Source organism: Lactuca virosa, chromosome 2, assembly GCF_052849685.1.
Source record: "Lactuca virosa cultivar CGN04683 chromosome 2, Lactuca_virosa_CGN04683_v6, whole genome shotgun sequence".
NCBI lineage: Eukaryota > Viridiplantae > Streptophyta > Magnoliopsida > Asterales > Asteraceae > Lactuca > Lactuca virosa.
Genome location: NC_136427.1, coordinates 182233580 through 182258962, shown reverse-complemented (window position 1 = coordinate 182258962; position 25383 = coordinate 182233580). Strand labels below are relative to the sequence as shown.

Here is a 25383-nt window from a genome sequence, read left to right as displayed (position 1 = left end):
TCCTTAGGTAAATCCTTAGGAATGAATGAATGAATGATAGTTGGTTCTTAGGGTAAAACCTTAAGAAATAAAGGAGATAATGGGGATAGGTATTTGGGTTGATTGTTTGATGATTGAATAATAAATGTATTATTGTGGGTTGAAAACCCTATATGCTCACCAGGCTCCCAAGCCTGACCCACTCAGTTTTCTTTGTATCATAGATATCAATACGAAGACATATTTCACTGAGGGATTAAAGGAGATGTAAATCATTAGTGTAAATAAATGTAAGTTTTGTTTATGCTTATGTGTCTGTATCGGAACATGACATCCCGAGATTTTGTTATATAATGAAAATACTTTTCTTTAAGAAATGTTTTGATAAATTTTTATCATATTTTGTTTTGGAAACAAATTCCGCAACAGTTTTCTTTAAACGATTACTCTGATTTTAAAAACAAAGCATAAACAAATCGGTCTTTTCTGGCCGTGAAATTGGGGATGTCACACGTCTCCCCCCAAATCCAAATTACCTGATGACAATTGTGTTCGATGGTCAGCCATTGCAGCAACAACAACCGTTCGCGATAAGAGCGTGCAAGACCCACACTTCATATAACTTGATGCAATCGTCGACTGAGATAACACCCCGACATCATCTTCGTGCCCTGACTGAGTTCGTCGGTTTGGTATTGAAGTGAGAGAAGGCTGAGATCGATCTTGAATACGAACAATCCATTGAGTTATCCTACAAAAGTGAAAGAAGGCGGTCACCTGAATTGCTGAAGAATTGTAATCAGATGAGAGTAGTGGATGTGAATAAGATACCTAAGGCAAAATAGAAGACGTCTTTGTCGATGGGGAAAACGACGGTTTCTATAAGCCGGTTTGGATCTGCAAGAGAGATAAGCCCTAGAAGGTAGATAGATCAGTCCCAAGCATCGGTGGTGACCAAGGAATGAAGCGGTGGAGACGGTAAATTAGAAGGGTGGAGATGGTGGTCTGGAGTGCGGTGAGGCGGTGGTTTAGACTTTGGAGAAGGTAGAAGCCGATACCATTGACCATGTAACCCAGGAAGAAATTGAAAGCGGTGAAAGCAACTGTATGTGATTGAGAATGGGAGGCGGTGAGGAGATGAACGGTGAATGAAACGTGGAAAAATAAGAACCTTTCATAGATAGGAACATCACACGTACCAGCCACCGACCAATGATCTGTAATTTAACTATTATATAAATTAAATTCAGAAACTACATAAAAAAAAAAGAATTCTAACCAATGGCAGTGAAGAACTGTTCCATTAGGAACAAAACGTGGAAACCGCTAACGGAAAAGGGAAGAAATTATCAAAGGAATGACACAAAACGAAAAAGTAAAAAAAAAAGATTTAATGAGAAAGACAAAGAAAATCAAAAAAAGTTTGGTCAAATCAAAAGCACTAACTCTTGAATTGGGAACCCAAAATTAATATAATTATATAATAAAACTAAAATAGTAAAGAAAAAGAAAAATGGTTGCTGTTTTTAACATTTCTCATCGGACACATTGGGCAGCAACATATGGTATCATAGTGGTGGCTGACCTTCTCATCCATGGCTGCCTTTACCTCCTCTCTACTAAGGTAAAACCTCTCTCTCTCTCTCTCTCTCTCTCTCTCTCTCGGCTATTCTCTTTCTGACACTCTGCACAATTATGAACTCAGGAGTGCCGTAACCATCGGAGCTTTAGCCCCTTTGAATCCATTGAAGCAACGGAATCCCTTTCGTCTAATTCACTCAAATTTCAATCTTTCTACTCGCCAATGTACTCGCAGGTATGAATCAACTCCTACTTCAGTCCGACTTTTGGTTGATAACAGTATAGGTTTTTGTAATTATCAAACAAATGACAACATTTCATTTCCCCCAAATTTTGAGTTGGGTTACATTACATAATTTTGGAAACAAGACTCATCTTTTGGGAATTAGATTATATATATATGATCGAGTGTTGCAGCGCCAGATGAGTCGAACTAATTCAAGCTCTCATATAATTGCTTTTGGATCAATTGGAAATATCTTACAAGTTATTTATGTTCTAGACCTAAGTTAAATCAACCTTAGGATAAAATCATATATTGTTACCAATTATATTATATTGTTACTTCAATTAGTCGAATTGTTTCTTTCTATTTATTCTTTACTAATCTTATTGTTTCCTTATTTTTGTACTTTTAGAGCCATATCTAGTGTGAGAGCAACACATGATGAAGAAGCTTCTGCTAAAGCAGCTGCAACTGAAGCCAATAGTGGAGCTCCAACCATGTAATTTCCCCAATCTTCCTAAATTATAAGTTAATATATTCTTTTATGGTTATGATTTTTAGATAATTTTCACATTCTATTCACAAGATGAATATTTCATATAACTTTATAGATTTTGATTATTGTTAGATTTGACAAGATAATTTCAAAAGAGATCCCTTCTTCAATTGTGTATGAAGATGAAAAAGTTCTTGCATTTCGTGATATTAATCCTCAAGCACCTGTTCATGTTTTAGTAATCCCAAAGCTCAGAGATGGGTTAACAGAGCTTGGAAAGGTAAATTACACTTTTAGTCCCTGTGTTTTGTTGATTTTACACTTATGGTTCCTAAATTTTTTTAACCTTTCTCATCCCTAAAAAGTCTTTTTGTCATGCTTTTAGTTCATGAACTCGTTGCAAAATATAAAAAAAAAAAAAACGGGTTTTTTTTTATAAAAAGGTTCCATTTGCTTACCTTATAATAATAAAAAAATGAAATCAATAAGAATAGTAAAATCGATAATAAATGTAAAAGTAAGGGCAAGATAGTCATTTTATTAATTTCCTCTTTGCTATCATCAAGGCTGAAGCAAGACACGAAGATATATTAGGGCATCTTCTTCACGCATCAAAAATAATAGCAGAAAAAGAAGGAATCATTGATGGATTTCGTGTAGTCATCAACAGTGGTGCTACTGCATGTAAGTTGTAATTTCTGTTTTATGTGATTCCAAAAAGCTTGTTTGTTTCTAGATAATTCAAAGTTCAATTGCTTTAAGAAGAAAAAATAAATGAAAGTATGTTATTTTTTCTTGCATATTACTCTTTTACTAATCAAACGTTTTGAATGTGTTAATTAATTAATTAATGTGTGTGTAGGTCAGTCGGTTTACCATCTTCACTTGCATGTTCTTGGTGGGAGACAGATGAAATGGCCACCTGGCTAATGTGAGGATTTAAGTGTTTTAACAAAATGTTTTTTTTTTTTTTTTTTTTTTTTTTTTTTTTTTAATTATCAATAATAATAATTAAAATCAATGGCGAATCAAGGATCCAAAGTTATCTGTATATTAACTTTTTACATTTCCATAGTCTTTATTTCTTTGTTGCGGTTGAAGATATTTTGTTGTAAACTAATTTGTATGTTCAATACACACAAAAACTATGTTAATCTTGATTTTAATTTAATAAGTTAATAAATCTGAAAAAAAAAATTGTGATTAAAAAAATTCTTAAAGGTTGTCCGACAAATTGGTCTAAACACTATAGCTAGTAGGGGCGGCGAAAATGTGGACCAATAAATTGAGATTTGCCCGCTTTAAAAAAAAAAACTTTTGTTTAATTAACCATATGATTAAAAAAATTAAATTATTTATTTACCATTCTTGTAACTAGACCTACTTAGTCATGTATTTTCAACCTTTAATCTTTACATATTAGCCTTTATTTATAAAATAAGATGAGAAAATTTATAACATATTTAGATAATTTAAAAATGTCAAAATTGTACGGGTGCATAAGATGAATGTAAGTTTGTAAACATGTAAAAGCTCATTTTTTTGATATATTTGTTTTTACTAATTAAAAAAAAGCTAAGTGGTAAACAACATTGTAAAATGGATGTAAAAAAGGTTGGCAAACAGTTGTTAAAAACGTAATTTAAGAAACAAAGTTGTAAGTTGTAAAAAAATAGTTTTATAGAAAAGTAAATTTATATAGAAAATAAAGAGGAAAATTCACACAACTTTAATGGTTAACTAGAGGGTGGTCCCTCACTCCGTGAGGGGCAGAATCTTTAGTATGTTAGTGAACAATTAGAATTTTTTTATTAGTTAACACATGAGTAGCTCGTGATTTTGTTACAAGATTGTTAGATAACAATTATTCCTTCGTTCATTTTGTATATATTCCTAGTGTATTTTACAGAGTAAATTAACGAATCATTTTCCCAATCACCAAATTCTTGCTTTCTCTCTACGCATCATTTCAATAATCAACATGGTATCAGGTAAAGAAATTTTCCGCAATCTCGATTTTTTTTATATATTGATTGATTTTGTTCATCAATCAAGATCGTTTTTCATTTCAATCTTCATCAATTGATTTTACTTCTTTTCTTCATTTTTTTTGATTGCGTGATTGTTCACCAATCATTCTTCTGTTCTTCATTCTTCAATTACAAACATGGATCAAGGTTCTCAATCAGGTTATACTCAAATCGCAAATTCATCTCAGATTAACTCATCTGATCTGCTTTATCTGCATCCTTCAGATGATCATCCTATACTTGTTACGAAGCCGTTTGATGGTTCGAGTTTTTGATCATGGACAACTTTTGGTTGTAAAACTTTTGGTTACTCATGTTATGCTAGCACACAGGGACAAATTCCAACCAAGGTCAATACCTTGTGTTTTCATTGGATACCCTTATGGAAAGAAGGCATACAAGTTATATGACATGGAACAACAGAAAATTGTTATTTCTAGAGACGTGGTATTTCATGAGACAATTTTCCCTTACAATCTTCAAAATTCCAGAAATACCCTTGCACCTATATTTTCTTCAAAAAACAATTTGTTCCGGTTTGAAGATGCTATTCCTACATCCATACATTCAAATCAATGTTTTGAATGATCAATCGGATTCCTCAACCACAGAATGATGATTTTCAACCTCCAATTCAAAATCCAATACAACATAATCAAAATTATATTCCACTCAGAAGATCAACAAGAACTTCAAAACCTCCTATTCATCTTCAAGATTATGTATGTAGTGCTTCTTGTGACAACTGTGACACTTCTAGTCCTTCTTATGCTTCTTGCATGCACACAGTTACTCATGTTTCTTCTCTAACACATCTTTGTTTCAGTCTGATGACAGCAAGAAATTCATTTACAATTTGGATAAATTCAAAGAACCATCCTCGTATGAAGAAGCAACTGCATTACCAAAGTGGCAAGAAGCAATGGACAAAGAATTTGCAGCTCTTTAAGCAAATCAAACTTGGACCATTGTGGACTTACCAAAGGGTAAGAAACCTATTAGCTGCAAATGGGTATATAAGATTAAGTACAAAGCAAATGGAGAAGTTGAAAGGTGTAAAGGTAGATTGGTTGTATAAGGATTCACACAGAAAGCTGGTGTAACATACACAAAATATGGTCCCAAAAATTTCCTTTTCAATTATTAAATAAAACCATAGTTATCAAAACATCCCGTCAAATCATGAGTCAAAGTATCCAAAACATCACAATCAGAGTATCATATCAAAAACATCAGAGTAAACATCCCATGCTAACATCATGGTGTGTGCAATGGAGTCATCCCGAGCTCTTCTCTTAGTACTAGAAGTACTGAAACCAAAATTGAAAACCGTACGCACGAAGCTTAGTGAGTTTCCCCAAACTACCACATACCATACACATAATCACATATAATGGGCCCCGCCCGGCATCGGATTGGATCCGACATCGAGCCCCGCCCGACATCGGACAGTGTCTGGCATTGGGTCCCGCCCGGCATCGAGCTTAGCTCGGTATGTAATAAACATATCAACAAACACACATATAATGGTCACAAAATACAAGCATACAAACATTCCTCGGGAACTGCCCGACATCAGACATTGTCCGGAACATACAAACACAGACACATGCAAGAATCACGGAGAAATCAAGCATACAAACATTCCTCGGACATCGCCTGACATCGAACCGTAGCCCGGAAAGCAAATAAACATTCATCGGGCACTGCCCGACATCCGAACTTAATCTGAACAAATAAACATTCATCGGCACTGCCCGACATCGAACCTTAGTCCGGAACATACAATCATACATATACATACATACGAGCCAGCATTGGTGCCTTCAACCCGTTCACACATGAGGAAACTCACCTCAATGTTGAATCTTTCGGTAAGAAATCTCTAGTGGTTGTGCTGACGACTCCCAAGCTATCAGTACAAAATAACACCCAGTCAAATCCCTTATTCTAAGCTTGAGATGAAAAGACCATTGTACTCCTGACCTAACTAGTCCATGACCAAGGCCCAAATCCATACGCAAAGGCCCAGTCACTCGACAGCTTTCCCAAGCCCATTAGTGGCCCACCAATGGCCTAATTTTTCATATTGGGCCAAAACCCTCAATTGGGCCTTCCCCTAAATCCCAAATATGTTCTTAGCCCAATATCTGGTTTCTGATGACCCACTAAGGCCCAAAGTAACGAAGTCCAAGGAGTGGCCCAAAGTAACGAAGTCCAACGCGTACTGGGTTCATAACCTGTACGTTACGCGTACCAGATGGTACGCCCAACGTACTCCTCTATTAAGTCCTTTTTGCTATTAAGCACTTAATGCTTCTAGCAAATGATCCATATCACAGATCTGAGCCCTACTTAACGTCTAAACCCATAAAGTCACGGACTTGGTGGCTTTGCATGCCCCAACTAAGCCCAAAATCCAAAAATGGCATTCTACTTCCATGAAAGTGGCCTTAACTCTTGCATGGGTGGATTTCAACTCCCAAAATGTCAGCTTTATGATTCTAGGTCCCAAATAACACTAGGAATGGCAACTCAAAGTTCCAAAAACGACATGGACTCAAGGGACTTCATCAATGGGACCAAAAGAGTCCACAAACCCATACTTCAAGAGATCTAAGCAATAAACACCAAGTTCAAAGCTTTATACCTTAAAGAAATGCCAAATGTTGATAAGGTTTTGGATCTATAAGCCTTTGCTCCTTTGATGATGCTTCAACAATGGCCACCTTCCTTCTAAACACTAAGATGCACTCAAAATGTCCTTCTAAGCTCCATGAACACACAAGGAAGGATTAAGGTTTCATGGAAGATGCTTAAGGGTGAGATGGAGGCTGGGCTTTAGGGCATAATGTTCTTTATATAGGGATCAACCCTAAATTTTAGGGTTTTGGGGACTGCACGCTTACGCGCATGGCATCCACGACCATTTCTCATGAGTACGCTGCGCGTACTTAGAGTGGTACGCCCCGCGTACGACACTCTTAAGCCCAATGATAAGGACCGAAAGGATCCAAGCCCAAATCAATTCAATTAATTAACCCAAACAATTAAATAATAATAATAATAATAATAATAATAATAATAATAAGAATAATAATAATAATAATAATAATAATACCTTGGAAAATATCGAACGTTAAAGCTGGTATTGATTATATTGAAACCTTCTCTCCAGTGGTAAAAATGACCACAATCCGTGCACTTATAACTACTGGTGTCAAGAAAAGTTGGCCAATGTATCAATTAGATGTTAACAACGCTTTTCTTCATGGAGATTTGCATGAAGAAATCTATATGAAGCCACCTCCTGGTTTGAAAATGACCAACCCTAATCAAGTTTGCTTATTACAAAAGTCTCTTTATGGCTTAAAACAGGCATCAAGACAATGACATGCCAAGTTGTCATCTGCATTAAGGGATAAAAGGTATAAATCTTCAGAAAATGACTATTCCTTATTTTACAAACATTGAGGATCATATGTCACATTTGTTGCTGTGTACGTTGATGATATCATGATCACATGCAATCATGAAATGGAGATTATACAATTAAAAGCATTTCTTGACACAACATTTAAAATCAAAGATCTTGGATCTTTAAACTTCTTTCTTGGCATTGAAGTACTATACACAGATGCTAGTGTTGTTCTTACTCAAAGAAAGTATGCACAAGAAGTGATAAAATAATTTGATTCAAAAGGAACAACTACTTGTCCTTTACCAGCAAATGACAAACTTTTATCGAGACAAGGTGAATTAATGGAATCTCCGGAAGTTTACAGGGAATTGGTGGGAAAACTCAATTTTCTTGTTAATACACGACCAAATTTGGCATTTTCTATACAACATTTGTCCCAATTTATGTCTGATCCAAGAATTCCACACTATGAAGCAGCCAAACATGTTTTGAAATATATCACTTTTGATCCAAATCAAGGCATTTTAATGAACAACAATAATGATTATTCCTTAAAGACATTGTGTGATTCTGATTGGGCTTCATGTCCCCAATCAAGACGAAGGGGGTGTTTGGGATAGCTTTTCAGACCAAAAAGTCCTTTTTAGAAAACAACTTTTTGATTCATATCTTTTTCCAAAAGATAGTTTTAAAATATGTTTGTTTAAACTTTTGAGGGGGAAAGGGAAAAAAGGCAAAAGTTGCCAAAAGTCACAGATTCCTGACTTCTTAAAAGCCTCATTTTTCTTCTTCTCAAAAAGCTAATTTAAAAGATATTTTCCAATTACCAAACAACTTTTTAAACTTTTGACTTTTTGGAAAAGCCAAAAGTCCAAAAAGTCATTTTAAAAGCAAAGCCAAACACCCTCGAAGTGTGAGTGGTTTTATGATTCTACTTGGCAACAGTCCCATTGCTTGGAAGTCTAAGAAACAAATAACTGTATCCTTGTCATCAACTGAGCAACGTGTGACTGCTAAGTGTGACTGTTGAATAAGTCTGGTTAACTCGATTACTGCATGAGCTTAGTGTTCCTAATGTCCCAATATTTCATGAAAGAACAAAACATGTTGAATTAGACTGCCATTTTGTACGAGAAAAACTTCATGACAGCTTGATTACTCTTCAACATGTTCCGACTCAATCCCAACTTGCTGATTTGTTTACTAAGAACTTACCGACTCGTCAACATCACTATTTGTTAAACAAGTTAGAGTGTCACACTCTCTAACTTGAGGAGGCTGTTAGTATATTAGCCGTTAGTCTGTTGGTGAACAGTTCGAAGTTTGTTAGTTAACACATGAGTAGCTCGTGATGTTGTTAGACGATTGTTAGATAGCGGTTATTCCTTCTTCATTTTGTATATATTCTCGGTGTATTGTACAGAGTAAATTAATGAATCATTTTCCCAATCACTGAATTCTTGCTTTCTCTCCACGCATCATTTCAATAATCAATAGAATCAGGAAGCAGAAATTATTGTTTTCGTTTCAAATATATTTATTTGAATTGTCATTAATTAAAAAAAATAGAAAAACTCACAAGAAAACGTCATAGTAGGGTTCATTATGACTTTAATGTATCAAGTCCGCCCTATAATCAAGAGCAATACAGCAAAAGTACTGCAGGCCATTAAATATTTATTACATTCCTATGGATTATGGAATGAACCATTCCATTCCATTCCAGTTTCTATCAAATTATGGAATGAACCGTTCCGTTCCCTTTTCCATTTAAAAGCAATATCTACAGGCAACGCTATATAAACCTGAATAAATTACTATTTTACCCTCCGGCCTATTTAATACCTACAATATAACACAAAACAAAGATATATTCAATAATCATTATGAATTTAAATCTTACATTATCATATTCCAAAATATTCTTGGGAAGGTAGAAGAACAAACTTATGAAACATATATACACGAATGTGAATTAAAAAACAAAATCAAATTACTTCATAACAAATCTTATAGCAATATCCATGACCATGAGAATAAATTGGGTCATAAAATGAGAGCATAGTTGAAGGTGAAAACCTGAGCTGGTTGATGTATTTTCTTTAATTATGAAGTATACATCTGGTGGTTAGATGAATGACTATTTTTATTTCATTTTTTTTTTCAAATTTTATTTTAAAAGAGAGGTGGAATTATAGTTAATATAGTATTTCCCTCGCCCAAACGAAACAGTAATTAGTGGATATCCCTGCTTTAATGGTTACGAAGGATGAAACACGGAAGCTTTGCATTCTCAAAAGATTAAAGGGTTGGATGGCATGCTACAGGTCACTTTTGAGACATGCTGCCTCGATCTGGTTGGATGCTCCTTTGAATTTGGTAGCCAAGGAAATATTTGAAGGTAGGATTCTATTTTTTGGATAAGATATTTCACCTTTTGCACCTCATTCCTTTCAATCATGTGGAGACAAAAAGATGGTAACAACATACGAAATCAACATAAGAAATTGCAGAAATCATAAAGAGTTTAAACACATTTTCGTATTTACACTGATCAAATAAACTGCAGAGCAAAATACACATACAACACCTATACAAAATCATCCGATACCAAGTTTATTTTGAAAAAAAAAAAATTATAGCCAATCTTTTGAAGACGATTAAAAAATTTCAAATTATTGATACCCTTTGTGAAGACCCCCGGATTGGTAAGTAGAACCCAACTAAAACAAAATCATACAAAAAGCATTTCAGATGCCTTTCTTTCTATTACATAGCTCTTTTAGCCCAAATATCAAGACATACCTTGTTGAGAAAGATGAAATTTTGTGACTGAAGGATACACTTAGGAAGAGAAGATGTGGAATGTTGCGTTGACTTTATGTCCAAAGTATAGAGTTCGTAATTATGAGCCACATAAATTACATCGGATTCAAAATGGACAAAGGAAGCACTTTTAGTTTCAAAATACAAAAGGAAAAAAAAATCAAGAGTAAAAACGTGGGCTACATATTGTTTTAATCTTAAAATGGAACGAAAGTAGAACAAAGTTAAAAAAAGAAAGCAAACTAAAAATTAATAGAATAAAATTACCTATTGCTTCACTTATATCTCTTCAATACGGTAGATAAAGTCGAACCCTAGAAAGCATTTTTGGTCATTAAACCATAACGAAAAGGTTCTCGTTTCTAATACGGTAGATAAAGTCGAACCCTAGAAAGCAAACTAAAAGTTAATAGAATAAAAATTACCTCTTGCTTCACTTATATCTCTTCAATACCGTAGATAAAGTCGAACCCTAGAAAGCAATTTTGGTCATTTAAACCATAACAAAAAGGTTCTCGTTTCTAATTTGTTGAATTAGAGGAGCAAACTGTGGTGAGGAAACATTGAAATCGGTGAGGAGACATCGAGAAGGAGATTCAGCACAACGATGGCATCAAGACATCAAAATCGATGGTGTTAAGGGTGCGTTTGGTACAGAGAAAGTAAATTGTAACAGAGAAAGGAAATGAAGAGAAAGAGAATTAAACAAGAGAAAGATAATTGTTTCCATTGTTTGGTACAACAAAGAATTTACTGTAACAACCCGTTATTTTCAAGTCTGTAAAAATCAACAAAAGTCAAACACGTCAAGTATTAAGTCTGTTGTAAAATACGACGGATCCAAATTGACTTAAATAATATTAGCTCAATGCGGAATGGGATCAAAAATTATCAAAACGTAATAATCACAACGTAATACGAATAAAATAAATAGAATAGAGACACATGAATTTACGTGGAAACCCAAATCGGGAAAAAAACCACGGGCGGAGGAAGCCGAGAAACAATTCACTATAATTTGAAGTGTTTACAGGGATTATGAAAGAGATTACAAATAGAGTGGGAGAGCTAAAATACACGGTGGTGTATCAGTATATATATGTAATACTTTTCTATATATACTTGGATGAAATTTTTTTTTTTTGGTTGTGTTCTTTCCTCTGGTTCATGGCTTAGGCTATTTATAGCCAAAAGCAATATCATATGAAAGGAAAGAAGAAAAGCCGTCCAAATTGTAGGCGGACAATTGTTTTTAGGCGCCTTACTTTGACCACATATATACACCGTCCAATTCTTCATTCAATTCACATATATATTACTATTCATAGTCAAACAATGAATAGTAAATGATAAGTTACTGAAATAACCCCTGAACTATTTGCCACTTGCTAATTTTGGAGGCAACTTTTCCACAATCTCCACCTTGACGTCAAAATTAAGCAAGTCATGCTTTACGATTAGTCAAAACATATAGCTCATCAAACTCTAAAACTTCCATAAGAACCTGCAAATTTTATACAGAGAAAAAATTGTTTCCGAAAAATAAATAATACTTCCTCCACCACGAGCCTTCAGGCTCAACTGCGATCAGAAACACCCACCACGTCCAAACATAATTTGAACTTGGCTATAGGAAGACTTTTGGTGAACATATCAGCGGGATTATAATCTGTATGAATCTTGTCCACAACACAATCACCTTTTTCAATGATATCCCGCACAAAATGATAACGAATATCAATATGCTTTGTTCGGTCATGAAACATTTGATCTTTACTCAAGAAGATAGTACTCTGGTTGTCACAGAAAACTGTGGTCACCTTTATTCTATCATTGAGTTCTCCAAATAACCCCTTCAACCAGATATCTTCCTTAACTGCTTCTGTAATCGCCATGTACTCTGCCTCGGTAGAAGACAGGGCAACTGTAGACTGTAACTGGGCTTTCCAACTAACAGCACAACCATTTAGAGTAAACACATACCCTGTAATTGATCTTCGTTTATCCAAATCTTTGCCATAATCTGAATCAACATATCCGAACACCCCAATGTTAGATTTACCAAAACGTAAACACATAGAAGACGTACCGCGTAAATAACGAAAAATCCACTGTACTGCTTTCCAGTGTTCTTTCCCCGGGTTCGCCATGTATCTACTAACCATGCTAACAGCATAAGCCAAATCAGGGCGCGTGCAGATCATAGCATACATCAAAGATCCAACAGCACTAGAGTATGGAACACGTGCCATGTAAGCCATATCAGTCTCATTAGTAGGACTCAAAGCGGATGATAGCTTGAAATGAGCTGCAAAAGGTGTGTTGACAGACTTTGCTTCGTGCATACTGAAGCGTCTTAGGACTTTCTCAATATAACTTTTCTGAGAAAGATGCAAGATCCTAGACTTCCTGTCACGAATAATTTCCATACCTAAAATCTTTTTGGCAGCTCCTAAGTCCTTCATTTCAAATTCAGCTTTCAACTGGTCTTTTAACTTCTGAATCTCCTTCATATCTTTTGCTGCAATCAACATGTCATCCACGTACAAGAGTAAGTAGATATTTGAACCATTGTCACCTTTCTTGAAATAAACGCAGCTATCATAGGTGCACCTGCTGAATTTGTGACTGGTCATGAAAGAATCGAACCTCTTGTACCATTGTCTAGGAGACTGCTTGAGGCCATAAAGAGTTTTGTTCAATTTGCATACATAGTTCTCCTTTCCAGGAACTGCAAAACCTTCAGGTTGTTGCATAAAAATCTCTTCCTCAAGCTCACCATTTAGGAAAGCTGTAGTGACATCAAGTTGTTCTAACTCAAAATCATTAGAAGCAACCAACCCCAACAATACACGAATGGAAGTATGTTTGACAACTGGGGAATAAATGTCAGTGTAATCAATACCAGGAATCTGACTGTAGCCTTTAGCTACTAACCGAGCTTTGTATCTTGGTTTATCATTTGGGTTGACAGGTTCCTTGAGCTTGTAGACCCACTTGCATTTAATTGGTCTCTTCCCTTTCGGAATAGGATCTAAATTCCAAGTACTGTTTCGCTGCAAAGATTCCATCTCATTTTGCATAGCGAGCATCCAATCATTTGAGTCTTCAGATTTGATAGCCTCGTCATAATTTGCAGGCTCCGTTGCAGACTCAATATTATCAGCAACAATAAAAGCATAGGCAACCAAATCAGATTCAGCATACCTCTTCGGAGGAATAATCTGTCTTCTCGGTCTATCTCTTGCAATGCTTGGAGTAGTAGCTTGTGGTTGTGAAGGTGTTGAATCTTCACCAACAACATGCTCATCCGACGAAGAAGAATCTTGATGCTGATTTGTACTCTGATTAGTGGTAGGTGAAGTAGGAAGCTCCACCTCCATTTGAGCATTCTCTTTATTTGCTTCGGATGATACATCTGATGCATCTGTTCTTTTAGAAGAGTCAGCAACTAGTTGAATTATAGCAGACTCATCGAAAGTAACATCTCTTGAGATGATAATTTTCTTCAAATCAAAGCTCCATAACTTGTAACCCTTTACACCTTGATTGTACCCAAGAAAAACGCATTTGATTGCTCTTGGTTCTAGCTTCCCATTGTCAACTCGTGCATATGCTGGACATCCGAATGGTTTTAAATCTGAATAATTTGCAGGTTTACCGGACCATAATTCAAACGGAGTTTTCTTCTCGATTGCTCGTGATGGTGATCGGTTGATAACATAGCAAGCAGTCGAAGCAGCCTCCGCCCAAAAAGACTTTGGCAATTTGGAATTAGAAAGCATACACCAGACCTTCTCCATAATGGTGCGATTCATCCTTTCAGCTACACCATTTTGTTGAGGTGAATGGACTACTGTGCGATGTCGAGTAATGCCTTCCTTTTGACAATAGACATTAAACTCTTCTGAGCAAAACTCAAGTCCATTATCCATACGAAGATACTTTACCACCAGACCTGATTGCTTTTCAACCTGAACTTTCCAATTTCTGAAGGTAGAGAAAACGTCTCCTTTATTTTTTAAGAAGAAAGACCACACCTTCCTGGAGAAATCATCAATAATAGTGAGCATATAAATAGCTCCACCTTTTGAAGCAACTCGAGCCGGTCCCCACAAATCCGAGTGAACATATCAAGTGGTCCTTTCGTTGTATGGATACCACTTGCAAACCTCACTCGTTTTGCCTTGCCATATACACAGTCTTCACAGAAATCCAAATCAACAATCTTTTGTTGACCAAGTAAACCTCTTCGACTCAATTCTGACATGCCTTGAAAACTCATATGGCCGAGTCGAAGGTGCCAAAGACGGGACTGATCTGGATCAGAAAAAGACTTTGACACAACAGCAGCATCACTCGAAATTGTTTGCCCGTCAAGAAAGTAAAGATCTGAGGTTTTTCGTTCGGCTCTCAGTTTGTCGGAACCGTCTTTGAATACCCTGAGAACTCCACCTTTACCAGCAAACTCGTATCCCTTTTTGTCAAAGGAACTGAGAGATAACAAGTTTCTTCTGAGGTCAGGAACATATCTAACATCCCCCATGGTTCGAATAACTCCGTCAAACATACGGATCCTGACTGAACCATGTCCAAGAACTGGACATGTAGTATTGTTACCCATCAACACATAGCCCTGGTTAACCTTTTCAAATGTGTAAAACCAACTTTTGTTGTGACACATATGAAAAGTACAACCAGAGTCGAGTATCCAATCACCAGTGGAATCCAGTTTATCTGAATAAACTGTCAAAAGTTCTCCAATACCTTCGACCTCAGCTAGATCGGCTTCACCCGAAGTGCTAGCTTGTTTACCATTTGCTGCCGTCTTCTCTTTTTCTTTGTTCTTCAACTTGAAGCATTCTTCAAGCACATGTCCCTTCTTGTGACAATAGTTTCAAAACTTTCGTTTGCCTTTTGACTTGGATCTGGTTCTGTTGGAAGATTGAGAAGTTCTATTTCTCTCTGTTGTTCTTCCTCTGGCATTCAAACCTTCGGCTTTAGCATCACTTGAACCACCACCAGTAATATGCTTCATCTTCTCTTTTGAATCCAAAGCTGTATAGACTTCATCTAAAACTAGAGTGTCACGGCTATAGATAATAGTATCACGAAAATGGCTATAGGATTCTGGCAACGACAATAGTAAGAATAGAGCCAAGTCTTCATCTTCATACTGAACATCCATATTCTCTAAGTTATTTACTAACTCTTTAAATGTGGATATATGTTCAGCTAAAGAGCCTCCTTCAATCATCTTGAGATTGAACAACCGTTGCTTCAAATGCAACTTGTTTGGTAAGCTCTTGGTCATCAACAGTTGCTCCAACTTTAGCCATAAAGAAGCCGCTGACGTTTCTTTTAGAACATCTTGCAAAACATCGTTTGACAAGTGCAAACGAATTTGGGATAAAGCCTTCAGATCTTTCATCTCCTTTTCTTCTTCGGTCCATGTATCGGGCATCTTATTGAAGCCCAATAGCGCTTTGTGTAAATCCATCTAAATGAGAATGTCTCTCATCTTTACTTGCCACAACGGAAATCGGGTGTTACGATCCAGTAGTGGAATATCGTATTTTACAGAAGACATGATTAATTACTTGATAAAATGATCCCAAGGAGCTAATATCACAACCCGGATGCTCTGATACCAATTGTTGTAAAATACGACGGATCCAAATTGACTTAAATAATATTAGCTCAATGCGGAATGGGATCAAAAATTATCAAAGCGTAATAATCACAACGTAATACGAATAAAATAAATAGAATAGAGACACAGGAATTTACGTGGAAACCCAAATCGGGAAAAAAACCACGGGCGGAGGAAGCCGAGAAACAATTCACTATAATATGAAGTGTTTACAGGGATTATGAAAGAGATTACAAATAGAGTGGGAGAGCTAAAATACACGGTGGTGTATCAGTATATATATGTAATACTTTTCTATATATACTTGGATGATTTTTTTGTTTTTGGTTGTGTTCTTTCCTCTGGTTCATGGCTTAGGCTATTTATAGCTAAAAGCAATATCATATGAAAGGAAAGAAGAAAAGCCGTCCAAATTGTAGCGGACAATTGTTTTTAGGCGCCTTACTTTGACCACATATATACACCGTCCAATTCTTCATTCAATTCACAATATATTACTATTCATAGTCAAACAATGAATAGTAAATGATAAGTTACTGAAATAACCCCTGAACTATTTGCCACTTGCTAATTTTGGAGGCAACTTTTCCACAAAGTCAATTTGATAATTTGTTAAATTTTTAAGGCTTAAATAATGATTTAATAATAGAAATAACTTTATTATATAAGTGTTTTAGAATTTTAAAATTCATATCACTTGGACCGAAAACATAAATATGTTTTAATCTAGAACCGAAATCATATGCGAAGGGACCCACCCTTCGGCCGAAAACGCCATGCGAGGTCCTACTTAGAGACCGAAATCAACTTCACCGCAAAACATATTGGACCGACAACTCCCACCGAAAAACCCCATGGGAAAGTCTTATCCTCGGACCGAAAACAGGTTTGCAGTCAAGACCGCAAACGTGCGAAGGTGCCTCTTATTCGGACCACAAACAGTAGACCACAATCATCTTTAGGACCGAAAACCTTGACCGAAATCAAGGTGATTTCGACCGAGAACTCCCATTTTTATCCTTTGGCACACATTTTAAGATGAATTAATTATATTATATCAAGTAACCGCCTATCCTTTTGCTTCATATTTAAGATACATAATAGAAAACACTTTCATTTTTTTCACATATTCTAATGCCGAAATTCTCTCTCAAATACTAAACCCATTTCCTTCATCCTTTCAATTCAAGCTCCACGAGATCAATTCTCCTTCCAAATAAGTTAAGCTTTTGGTAAGTATTTAATATAAACAAGTGTTAGTTAACACTTTAATTTGTTAGATTAACTAATTGGAACACGATATTATGTGCTTATATATTATTAGGATTTCGGTTAATAATACGCATTCTATCTCGGGAATCATCGCGACCAAGTTGTACCCAACTAAAAACACACAATCAAGGTGAGTTCATACCCCTACGTTTTCACGATTTTTTTTAATTTGTTTTAGAGTGGGGGGGGGGGGATACAAGTAAAACACAAGAAATCTTATGTTTAAAAATATAAATTGCTTATTATATTTTCTTACCGTAATATACAATTAAACGTGAAATTTACTGAATACACAAAATATCATTACTATTGGAATTACAAATGATTTATAAAACATGTTAAGACGTAACGGTTTTCACAACAACACGAAAACAAACTTATAAACTATAATAGGTATAATTTATGGAACAAATATACTATTTTACAAAGTTCAGGTTACAACACGGAAACAAACTTATAAACTATAGATGGGTATAGTTTATGGAATAAAGGAACTATTTTACAAAGTACAGGTTAACATATAAACAAAAAGGGTTTTCAGTTATTACTCGTAAACACGTTGAAGGAATTTGAGAGACGTCTTCGTGTACTTATCTAAGTACGGGTAAAAGTCCTGACTTATAACCAGAATCACTTGTAGGGAGAACGATATATTTGTGTATAGATCTATTTGGGACTGACAATCCCACATCCCGACTGTTAGCTACAGTAAGGCCGACAGGCCTGGGGTGACAAATGTCGTTAACATTCCGACGCCTGAAAAATGTCGCGATCAGGCCGAATGGGTTAGTATGGTTATAAGAACTCACAAGGAGAAAACAACGACATATTTACGAATAATATATTATCAAATAATTTTATTTGATTATTAACTTTACATTCGGATTTTAGGGCAAATATACTTTCAAGGGTTTTATTTAAATAATAAAATTATATTATATTATTTGTAAGTACTAAATTTCTAGATTTACACTTAGTTACATGAAAAACAAAACATTATATTATTTACTAATATGGTACGAACAGAAGTTCAGAAAACATATATCGAGTATTCTTTTTACTAAGTAATCATAGGAGGTAACAGTACGGGTCATATCAATTACATGAATCAAAACCTCGAATCACAGGTTATAAACATAAGAAACTTATACTCTTTAGTCTCAAAATACTAAGACTACGATTTATTTACTAAGAAAATATTGGAATTTCTGAAAGAGCACATTAACGTTTTCGATAACAAAGAATATATCTTTTCCAACAAAATACTTATGAACTCACCAACTTTAATGTTGACACGTTTTCAAACCATTTGTATTCTCAGGAAATTAGTAGACAGGTACCCTCTCAGGCGTTACGAAGACGGAGCATAGTAGCATTATGTCTTATCTTTTTGCTATAGTTTTAATGTTAAACAAGTAATGTTTAGAACATAATGTAAATACTATGTTATTAATACTGTGGTTGTTGTTACTTTGATTACTATTATACAATTGTTGTGATATTGTACGTGACGTCCTCCGCCTCCGAACGTTTCCGCCGTTCCGGTTTGGGGGTGTGACATTCACCATGAAAATGTCCCCAAGAATCAATTCTCTTGTTTGGTTGTAATTTCACTATTTACAACTTGAGTATTTCACATTCCAAATCCATAAAAACATATATATTTACTAGTTATAGATACTTTTGATAATACATCATGACATTGAAATACATTGAAATTGTATGTGGCAGTTTAATGAACTTATCAATTATTTGCAAAACTAGTGCCACAACTAGCATTTTCAACTAGGAAATTCTATTTTCCATGTAAAGATCAGCTATTTTAAAACTTGTACTCTAAGTGAATATCATGCTATATGCTAACATGAAATCATCCATTTGAATCCAAACTCCTGATTGAAGTTCAAAACCTAATACAATACATCTCATATATTCAACTATGGGTTGAGAACCCTAAAAATCCCGGTTCAAGTTTATTATGGACTAGGATCCTCTTATTGGGCCTAATGTACCAATAAACTTTCAATTTGACTATTTTGGGCCAAGGAACCCAATTTGGGCTCTAATTGAACCCACATCCATGAAACTAAGGTATTTTGGGTTATGTGGGCCTAGGATGATCCATCTTATCTCTAATGGGCCATGATGGGCCATAAATAGTTTCATAAGCCCTAATGGGCCGTAAACTACATCTTTGGGCTTCATTGGGTCGTTAACCCCCATAAGGGCCCAATAGGCCGAAAAATATTCATATTGGGCCTCATAAACTCAAGCTAAGTCAAGAAAGGGCCCAACATCTCTCATTTCCTTTCTTCTTTCCCCTCTCTCGGCCCAACAACAAAAAAAAAACAAATGGGAGGGAAATGGGGTGACACCTCATTAATACTTGTTGGATATCCATGCAAGAGTGCATGTATCCATGCAACTCTCAGATCACCCTCTTCAAAAGTCAACCTTTCTACTCTCCCTTATCTCTCTCTAACTCTCGGCCTCTCTCTCACTATCCAACCTCTCTTACTTTTCAAGATCAACACCAATTTCTCTCAACTTTCAACACTCTTCCACTCTTCTTCCCTCAAGAAAATCGTGAGTATTAGGAGTATTATCAAGAGCATCACTTCAAGCTTCACATTGTGGTAAGATCTTACAAACTCAAGATTGATATACTTCATTTTAAACTCAATTACTCCTCTTACACACATGTTTTCGTGAATCATGTTTCCTAGAACCATCTAAGTTCGAAAATCTCCTCAAGAACACATCTAGGGCCGAGATCTCATCCATTTTTCATCAAAAACCAAAAACATCAAAGCAAAGTGAGTTCATACCCCCTATTTTCGATTTTTATTTTGTTTTGGGCGAGAATACAAGTTGTTTTGTGTAGATCTATGTGTGTATGCATGATTTGGTGTTTCTTTCTAGTTATATATGTGTTTATGTGTTAAAAACTTCTTGAACTTAAAGATCTACTAAAAGATGATGATATTGGTATAACATAACACTTATTTCAACATATCTCACAAGAAAAAGGTTTAAAATACATCAAGGTTACTTTAACCTAAGAAAAACTTCATGAAAGGGACTAAAAAGGACAAAAGTGACAAAATATGGGTTGTTTATGTAACTCTCGGCTAGTAAGGGGTTCAAAAGGAAATTTTTGCTAAATAATGGCTAATCTCGACATTTGAGACCTTATAGGTACCAAAAGTGTAAATATTTTCATAAGTGGGCCTTATTTGGGCTTCTAACGGTTTTGGGCCCAAGAATTGAAATTTTTGACCTTTTGTGGGTTAAATTGTCATTTTCAAGAAAGTTGTGTCAAAAATGTAAATTTTTGATAAAAAGGGTCAAAGTTGCGAAATTATGAACATTTGGGCCAAAAAGATGAAATTTTCTATAAATGGGCCGAAAATGTATATTCTCACAAAAATCAAGCCAAAAATGATATTTTTGACAAAAATGAGTTAAAAATGTTATTTTTACAAAAACTAGCCTTAAAATACAAGTTTTGTCCAAAATGAGGCCTAAAATGTTATTTTTACTAAAATTTGGCCTTAGTTGTAAATTTTTGGCTTATTAGGCCAAGAATGTCATTTTTACAAAAAGTGGGCTTTTTATGTTATTTTAGTAAATAATTGAGCTAATACGAGCAAAATAATAACAAACGGGCTAATTTTGTCATTCTCATGTTATTGGGCCTTAGTGGCCCATTTATATGTTTGATAGGTCCTGAAAACTATTTATTTGTTTATTGGGCCTCACTGACCCATTAACATGCGCGACGGACCTTAGATACTATTTGCGTGCTATTTGGGCCTGTAGCTACCTTACATGTGAAATGGGCCTTATTTGTCCTTTTACATATATTTTGGGCCCATGTTATATAACCTCATTCCTTTCGGGCCTAAAAATGACTTACATGCTTAGTGATGCCTTAGTTGCTCACTTACATGGTTCATTGGGCTTGGAATGAGTTTTATATGTTTCTCTTCGCGTAAATTCGATTAAGGATCTAGTGAGACATGTCGGTTGATACCTATTGAGTGTACGATCGTAGCCTGTAGTTATAACCAGAGTCTCTTGGAGGGAGAGCGGGGGTTTGTGTATAGATCTATACGGGGATAACACCCCACACCTGAGCTGTTCGCTACAGTTAGACTACACCAGTCTAGGGTGACGAAAACCTTATTCTATTTTCCGACGGCGTTCACAAACGCCAAGACAGGCGAAATTGTCATTATTTAGTATGGTTATGACGGTTCACTTAGAGGAATTAACATTATGAAATTTACGGGAGACTATTCTTTTTCTTCTTTTACAGGCAACATAGGGTTGTCTGGGGGCATTCTCTTTACATTCTCTTCATTCCCTTTTGGCATTCTATTAAACAATAACACACATGCATTAATACCAGATCGGACACAAACATACTAAACTATTTTAAGAAAATACATGATTTTCTTGTGATTACAAAGTTATACAAATCATTTTCTCAAACATGCTTATGAACTCACCAACATTTTTTATGTTGAACTTTTTAAATTAACTTGTATTCTCAGGAAACCGTTGAAGCAGGTTGGGATGAACAAACTAATGGATGTTTTGTTATATTTCTATTTCATCAAACCTTAATTATTTTGGCATGTAATATTCAAACACAATACTCGATGTAAACAATGTACGTTGTTATATTACATGTGTGGTGATGATGATGTTATGTTTCAATTATATACTGTGTGATGATACTACAAGAATGAAGTCACGCGTAAGCCCCCGGACGTTTCCGCCGTCTGGTTCGGGGGTGTGACAGATTGGTATCAGAGCATTGTTTATAGTGAACTGGCATATCTAATCATACATGATATGCAACTATAAATACAATGGGACTAAAACACTCTGAATAAAATGCATACCTAGGTGTACATTAAAACCATAACACTAAAAGTCTCTGGGAGAAATTGAACACCGTGATTAAACCCAGACAGTTATGTAGTCGTATTGGGGATAAATGTAGCATGATCAACTATATTTGTTCAAAATACGATCAACATGTGTTCGAGAGTGATCATGTTGGGAAATGGATCTAGAAACTTACCTCGTATCCAAAAGTTATAGGGAACTCAAACATAAATAATTAAAATACTATAGGAGTATTTTGAAATGCTATCTACACACTCTCTTTACACGTTTCTCACCCCCCCCCTCGTGCAGACACTATGGCCGAATTCCATCATCCCGGAGATCCATATTTCCCCAACCAGGGGAATGGTGGATGGTTGGAGCCAGAGGAAGAACCTACAAGAGGACTGGCAGAACCAGTAGCCGACTCAGATGAGGAGGAGGCGGATGGCAGCGACGCAGATGACTCGGACGCGGAGTCCGAAGTCATCAACCCGCCTTACATGGCCAGGGTGCCCCCATACAGGATGGAACCCAATAGTCCTACGCCCCCATGGGCGCACGAGATCTGTAGGTGGAGCCGCCAGCAAGGGGTACGACCTCCATTTGGTATGAATTGGGACTACTACGACTTGAGTCACGGTGGACCTGCAGACCGAGACCTGCCTGTGATGGTAAGGAGGACACGCGACATTGGCGAGCAGACACAGGAAACCGCCGGCCAAATGGTTGCCATGAGAGCCGCGGTTGAGCGCGCGGAGAGGATGACACATGAGGTAGTCAGGGACTACCAGGCACCCCACACAGCATTGGAAGCCCGACTTCGAGCCGCCCAGCAGCACCTGGCCAGGCTCCAAGTTGCATCCACCTCGTCGTCGGCGCCACCATACCCTTCTCTTCACGACTAGTATCCATTACCGCTATGATTTTCTTTTGTGTACTATTCTATGTACTACCGACTACATGATTAAGTGATTACACTACTCATGGAGTCGTTACTCTGTCGGATTTTATTTCATGTATTGCATGCCTTATGTAGGCAAATTTTCATGTGCTCAAAAGATTATCATTAATGAAAACGGCTATATATTTTCTCGTGATGTTGTTATCTGTTGTGTGTTCTGTTACTATTATTACATGTTGATTGCATGCACGCACTTGCTTATACATAACCAAATCACCGACACCATTCTATAATCAAGAAATCGTGAAACCAAAATACACTGGATACTCAACATCTTTCCGTTTCATGACAGAAAGATGTCACGAAGACATACACACAGAAACCGCAACGCAACACCACCACCACCGCCTCCACCAGAAATGAACTCAACAACATTTCAAGCAGCAGTTTCAGCTGTAGTTACAGCAACACTGGCTCATATTCAGCACGGGAACAACGGTGGAGTTAATGGGCAAGGTACCGGAAGCTCAAACCACGAGATGAACCAAGGACCTACCAGAATCTGTACCTACAAAGACTTTGCAAACGCCAAGCCTCGAACCTTCAACGGGACGGGAGGCGTGATAACTCTGAAAAGGTGGTTAGAAAAGGTGGAATCGGTGTTCGAGATTTACGGATGTCCCGAGGAGTGCAAAGTGAAGTCTGCGGCTTGCACATTCGTAGATCAAGCTCTTTCCTGGTGGAATGGTCACGTGGAGGCCATGACAGTCCCTGTGGCAAATGCGATGCCATGGGAAGAGCTCAAGGAAATGCTGATGGCCGAGTACTGTCCAAGGGGAGAAATCCTGAAGTTAGAACAGGAACTGTGGAATCTCACAGTCCAAAACTCTGACATTGATGCATACATCTCAAGGTTCGGTGAGTTGTCACTCTTGTGTCCAGGAATGATCACGTCTGAAAGGAAAAATATTGAAAGATTCATTTGGGGATTGACCTCTCCAATTCAAGGAAATGTAATCGCAACAAACCCTGGAACGTATGACAGTGCTAAAAGGCTAGCTAAGAAGTTATACGACCATGGAAACAAGTTGGGAGCCAAAGCAGGAGAAGCTGAAGTTAAGAAAGAAGGTGATAACAAGAAAGGCAAGAACAACAAGCGGAAGGGACGACAAACCCAAGAAACAACAAAGAAGCAACAAACAGTAGCTGTCCATGCTGCTACTGCTCAAGTTACCACAACACCACATGCTCCATTCTCATCTACACCAACTGCTCCCAAACAATACTCAGGGACCCTACCCAAGTGCAGCAAATGCAATTTTCACCATCATGGAGAATGCAGGGAGATGCATTGCACAAGTTGCAATCGAAAGGGTCATACTGCAAGATATTGTACAACTCAGCCTCAACAGAACCAACAGTCAAACAACAACAACAACAATCGCAACAACAGTAACAACAACAACAATGTTGGGGCTAGTTACACTTGTTATGGGTGTGGAGAAACTGGTCATTTAAAACGCGATTGCCCCAAAGCCAACAACCATGGGCAGGAGCATCAGGAAGAGTATTGGCATTAGGTCAAGGTGAACCAGTTCAGGACCCAACAGTTGTTACTGGTATGTTTCTACTTAACAACACTTATGCATGCATTTTATTCGATAGCGGAGCCGAGCGAAGTTTCGTTAGTAACAAGTTCAAACACTTACTAAATCAACAACCCCAGAAGCTCAATGAAGCCTTCACGGTGGAAATGGCTAATGGGAAAACCGAAACAACCAAAGATATTTATGTAGGATGCACGTTAACACTAATAAATCATTCGTTTCAAATAGATTTGATGCCAGTAAATATTAGGAGTCTTGATGTGATAATCGGTATGGATTGGTTAAGCCCCCATCATGCTGATATTATGTGTCGCGAGAAGTCCGTTCTCCTTCATCTCCCTAATCACGAAACCCTAATAATCTATGGTGATAAACCTGACGCCAATCTCCGTCTTATCTCGTGCATCAAGTCACAAAAGTGCCTGCACAAGAAAAACTACACATTCCTCGCTCATGTTGTGGATAAAACCAAAGAAGAAGTAAAAATTA

The 25383-nt window shown here is 36.6% G+C and overlaps 1 protein-coding gene across 2 annotated transcripts; it reads left to right on the top strand.

Annotated features, from left to right (window-relative positions):
* The first annotated feature begins 1499 nt into the window (after positions 1 to 1499).
* On the top strand, positions 1500 to 3348 carry LOC145156649 (14 kDa zinc-binding protein-like). Of its 2 annotated transcripts, none has more exons than XM_079075940.1 (6): positions 1500 to 1603; positions 1685 to 1795; positions 2199 to 2285; positions 2415 to 2562; positions 2849 to 2966; positions 3150 to 3348. In XM_079075940.1, the coding sequence occupies exons 1-6, from the start codon at positions 1575 to 1577 to the stop codon at positions 3215 to 3217; spliced, it is 561 nt and encodes a 186-aa protein (XP_078932066.1). In that variant the 5' UTR covers positions 1500 to 1574; the 3' UTR covers positions 3218 to 3348. The 2 variants fall into 2 exon arrangements, with proteins under 2 accessions (XP_078932066.1, XP_078932065.1); XM_079075939.1 differs by having other exon boundaries at positions 3145 to 3348.
* Positions 3349 to 25383: the final 22035 nt, after the last annotated feature.

Excerpts from the sequence above, each read along its gene's own strand:
- LOC145156649 (XM_079075940.1), top strand. The coding sequence starts at position 1,575 with ATGGCTGCCTTTACCTCCTCTCTACTAAG. Across the intron at positions 2,286-2,414 it reads AATAGTGGAGCTCCAACCAT|ATTTGACAAGATAATTTCAA; the intron begins GTAATTTCCCCA and ends GATTATTGTTAG. Across the intron at positions 2,563-2,848 it reads GGTTAACAGAGCTTGGAAAG|GCTGAAGCAAGACACGAAGA; the intron begins GTAAATTACACT and ends GCTATCATCAAG.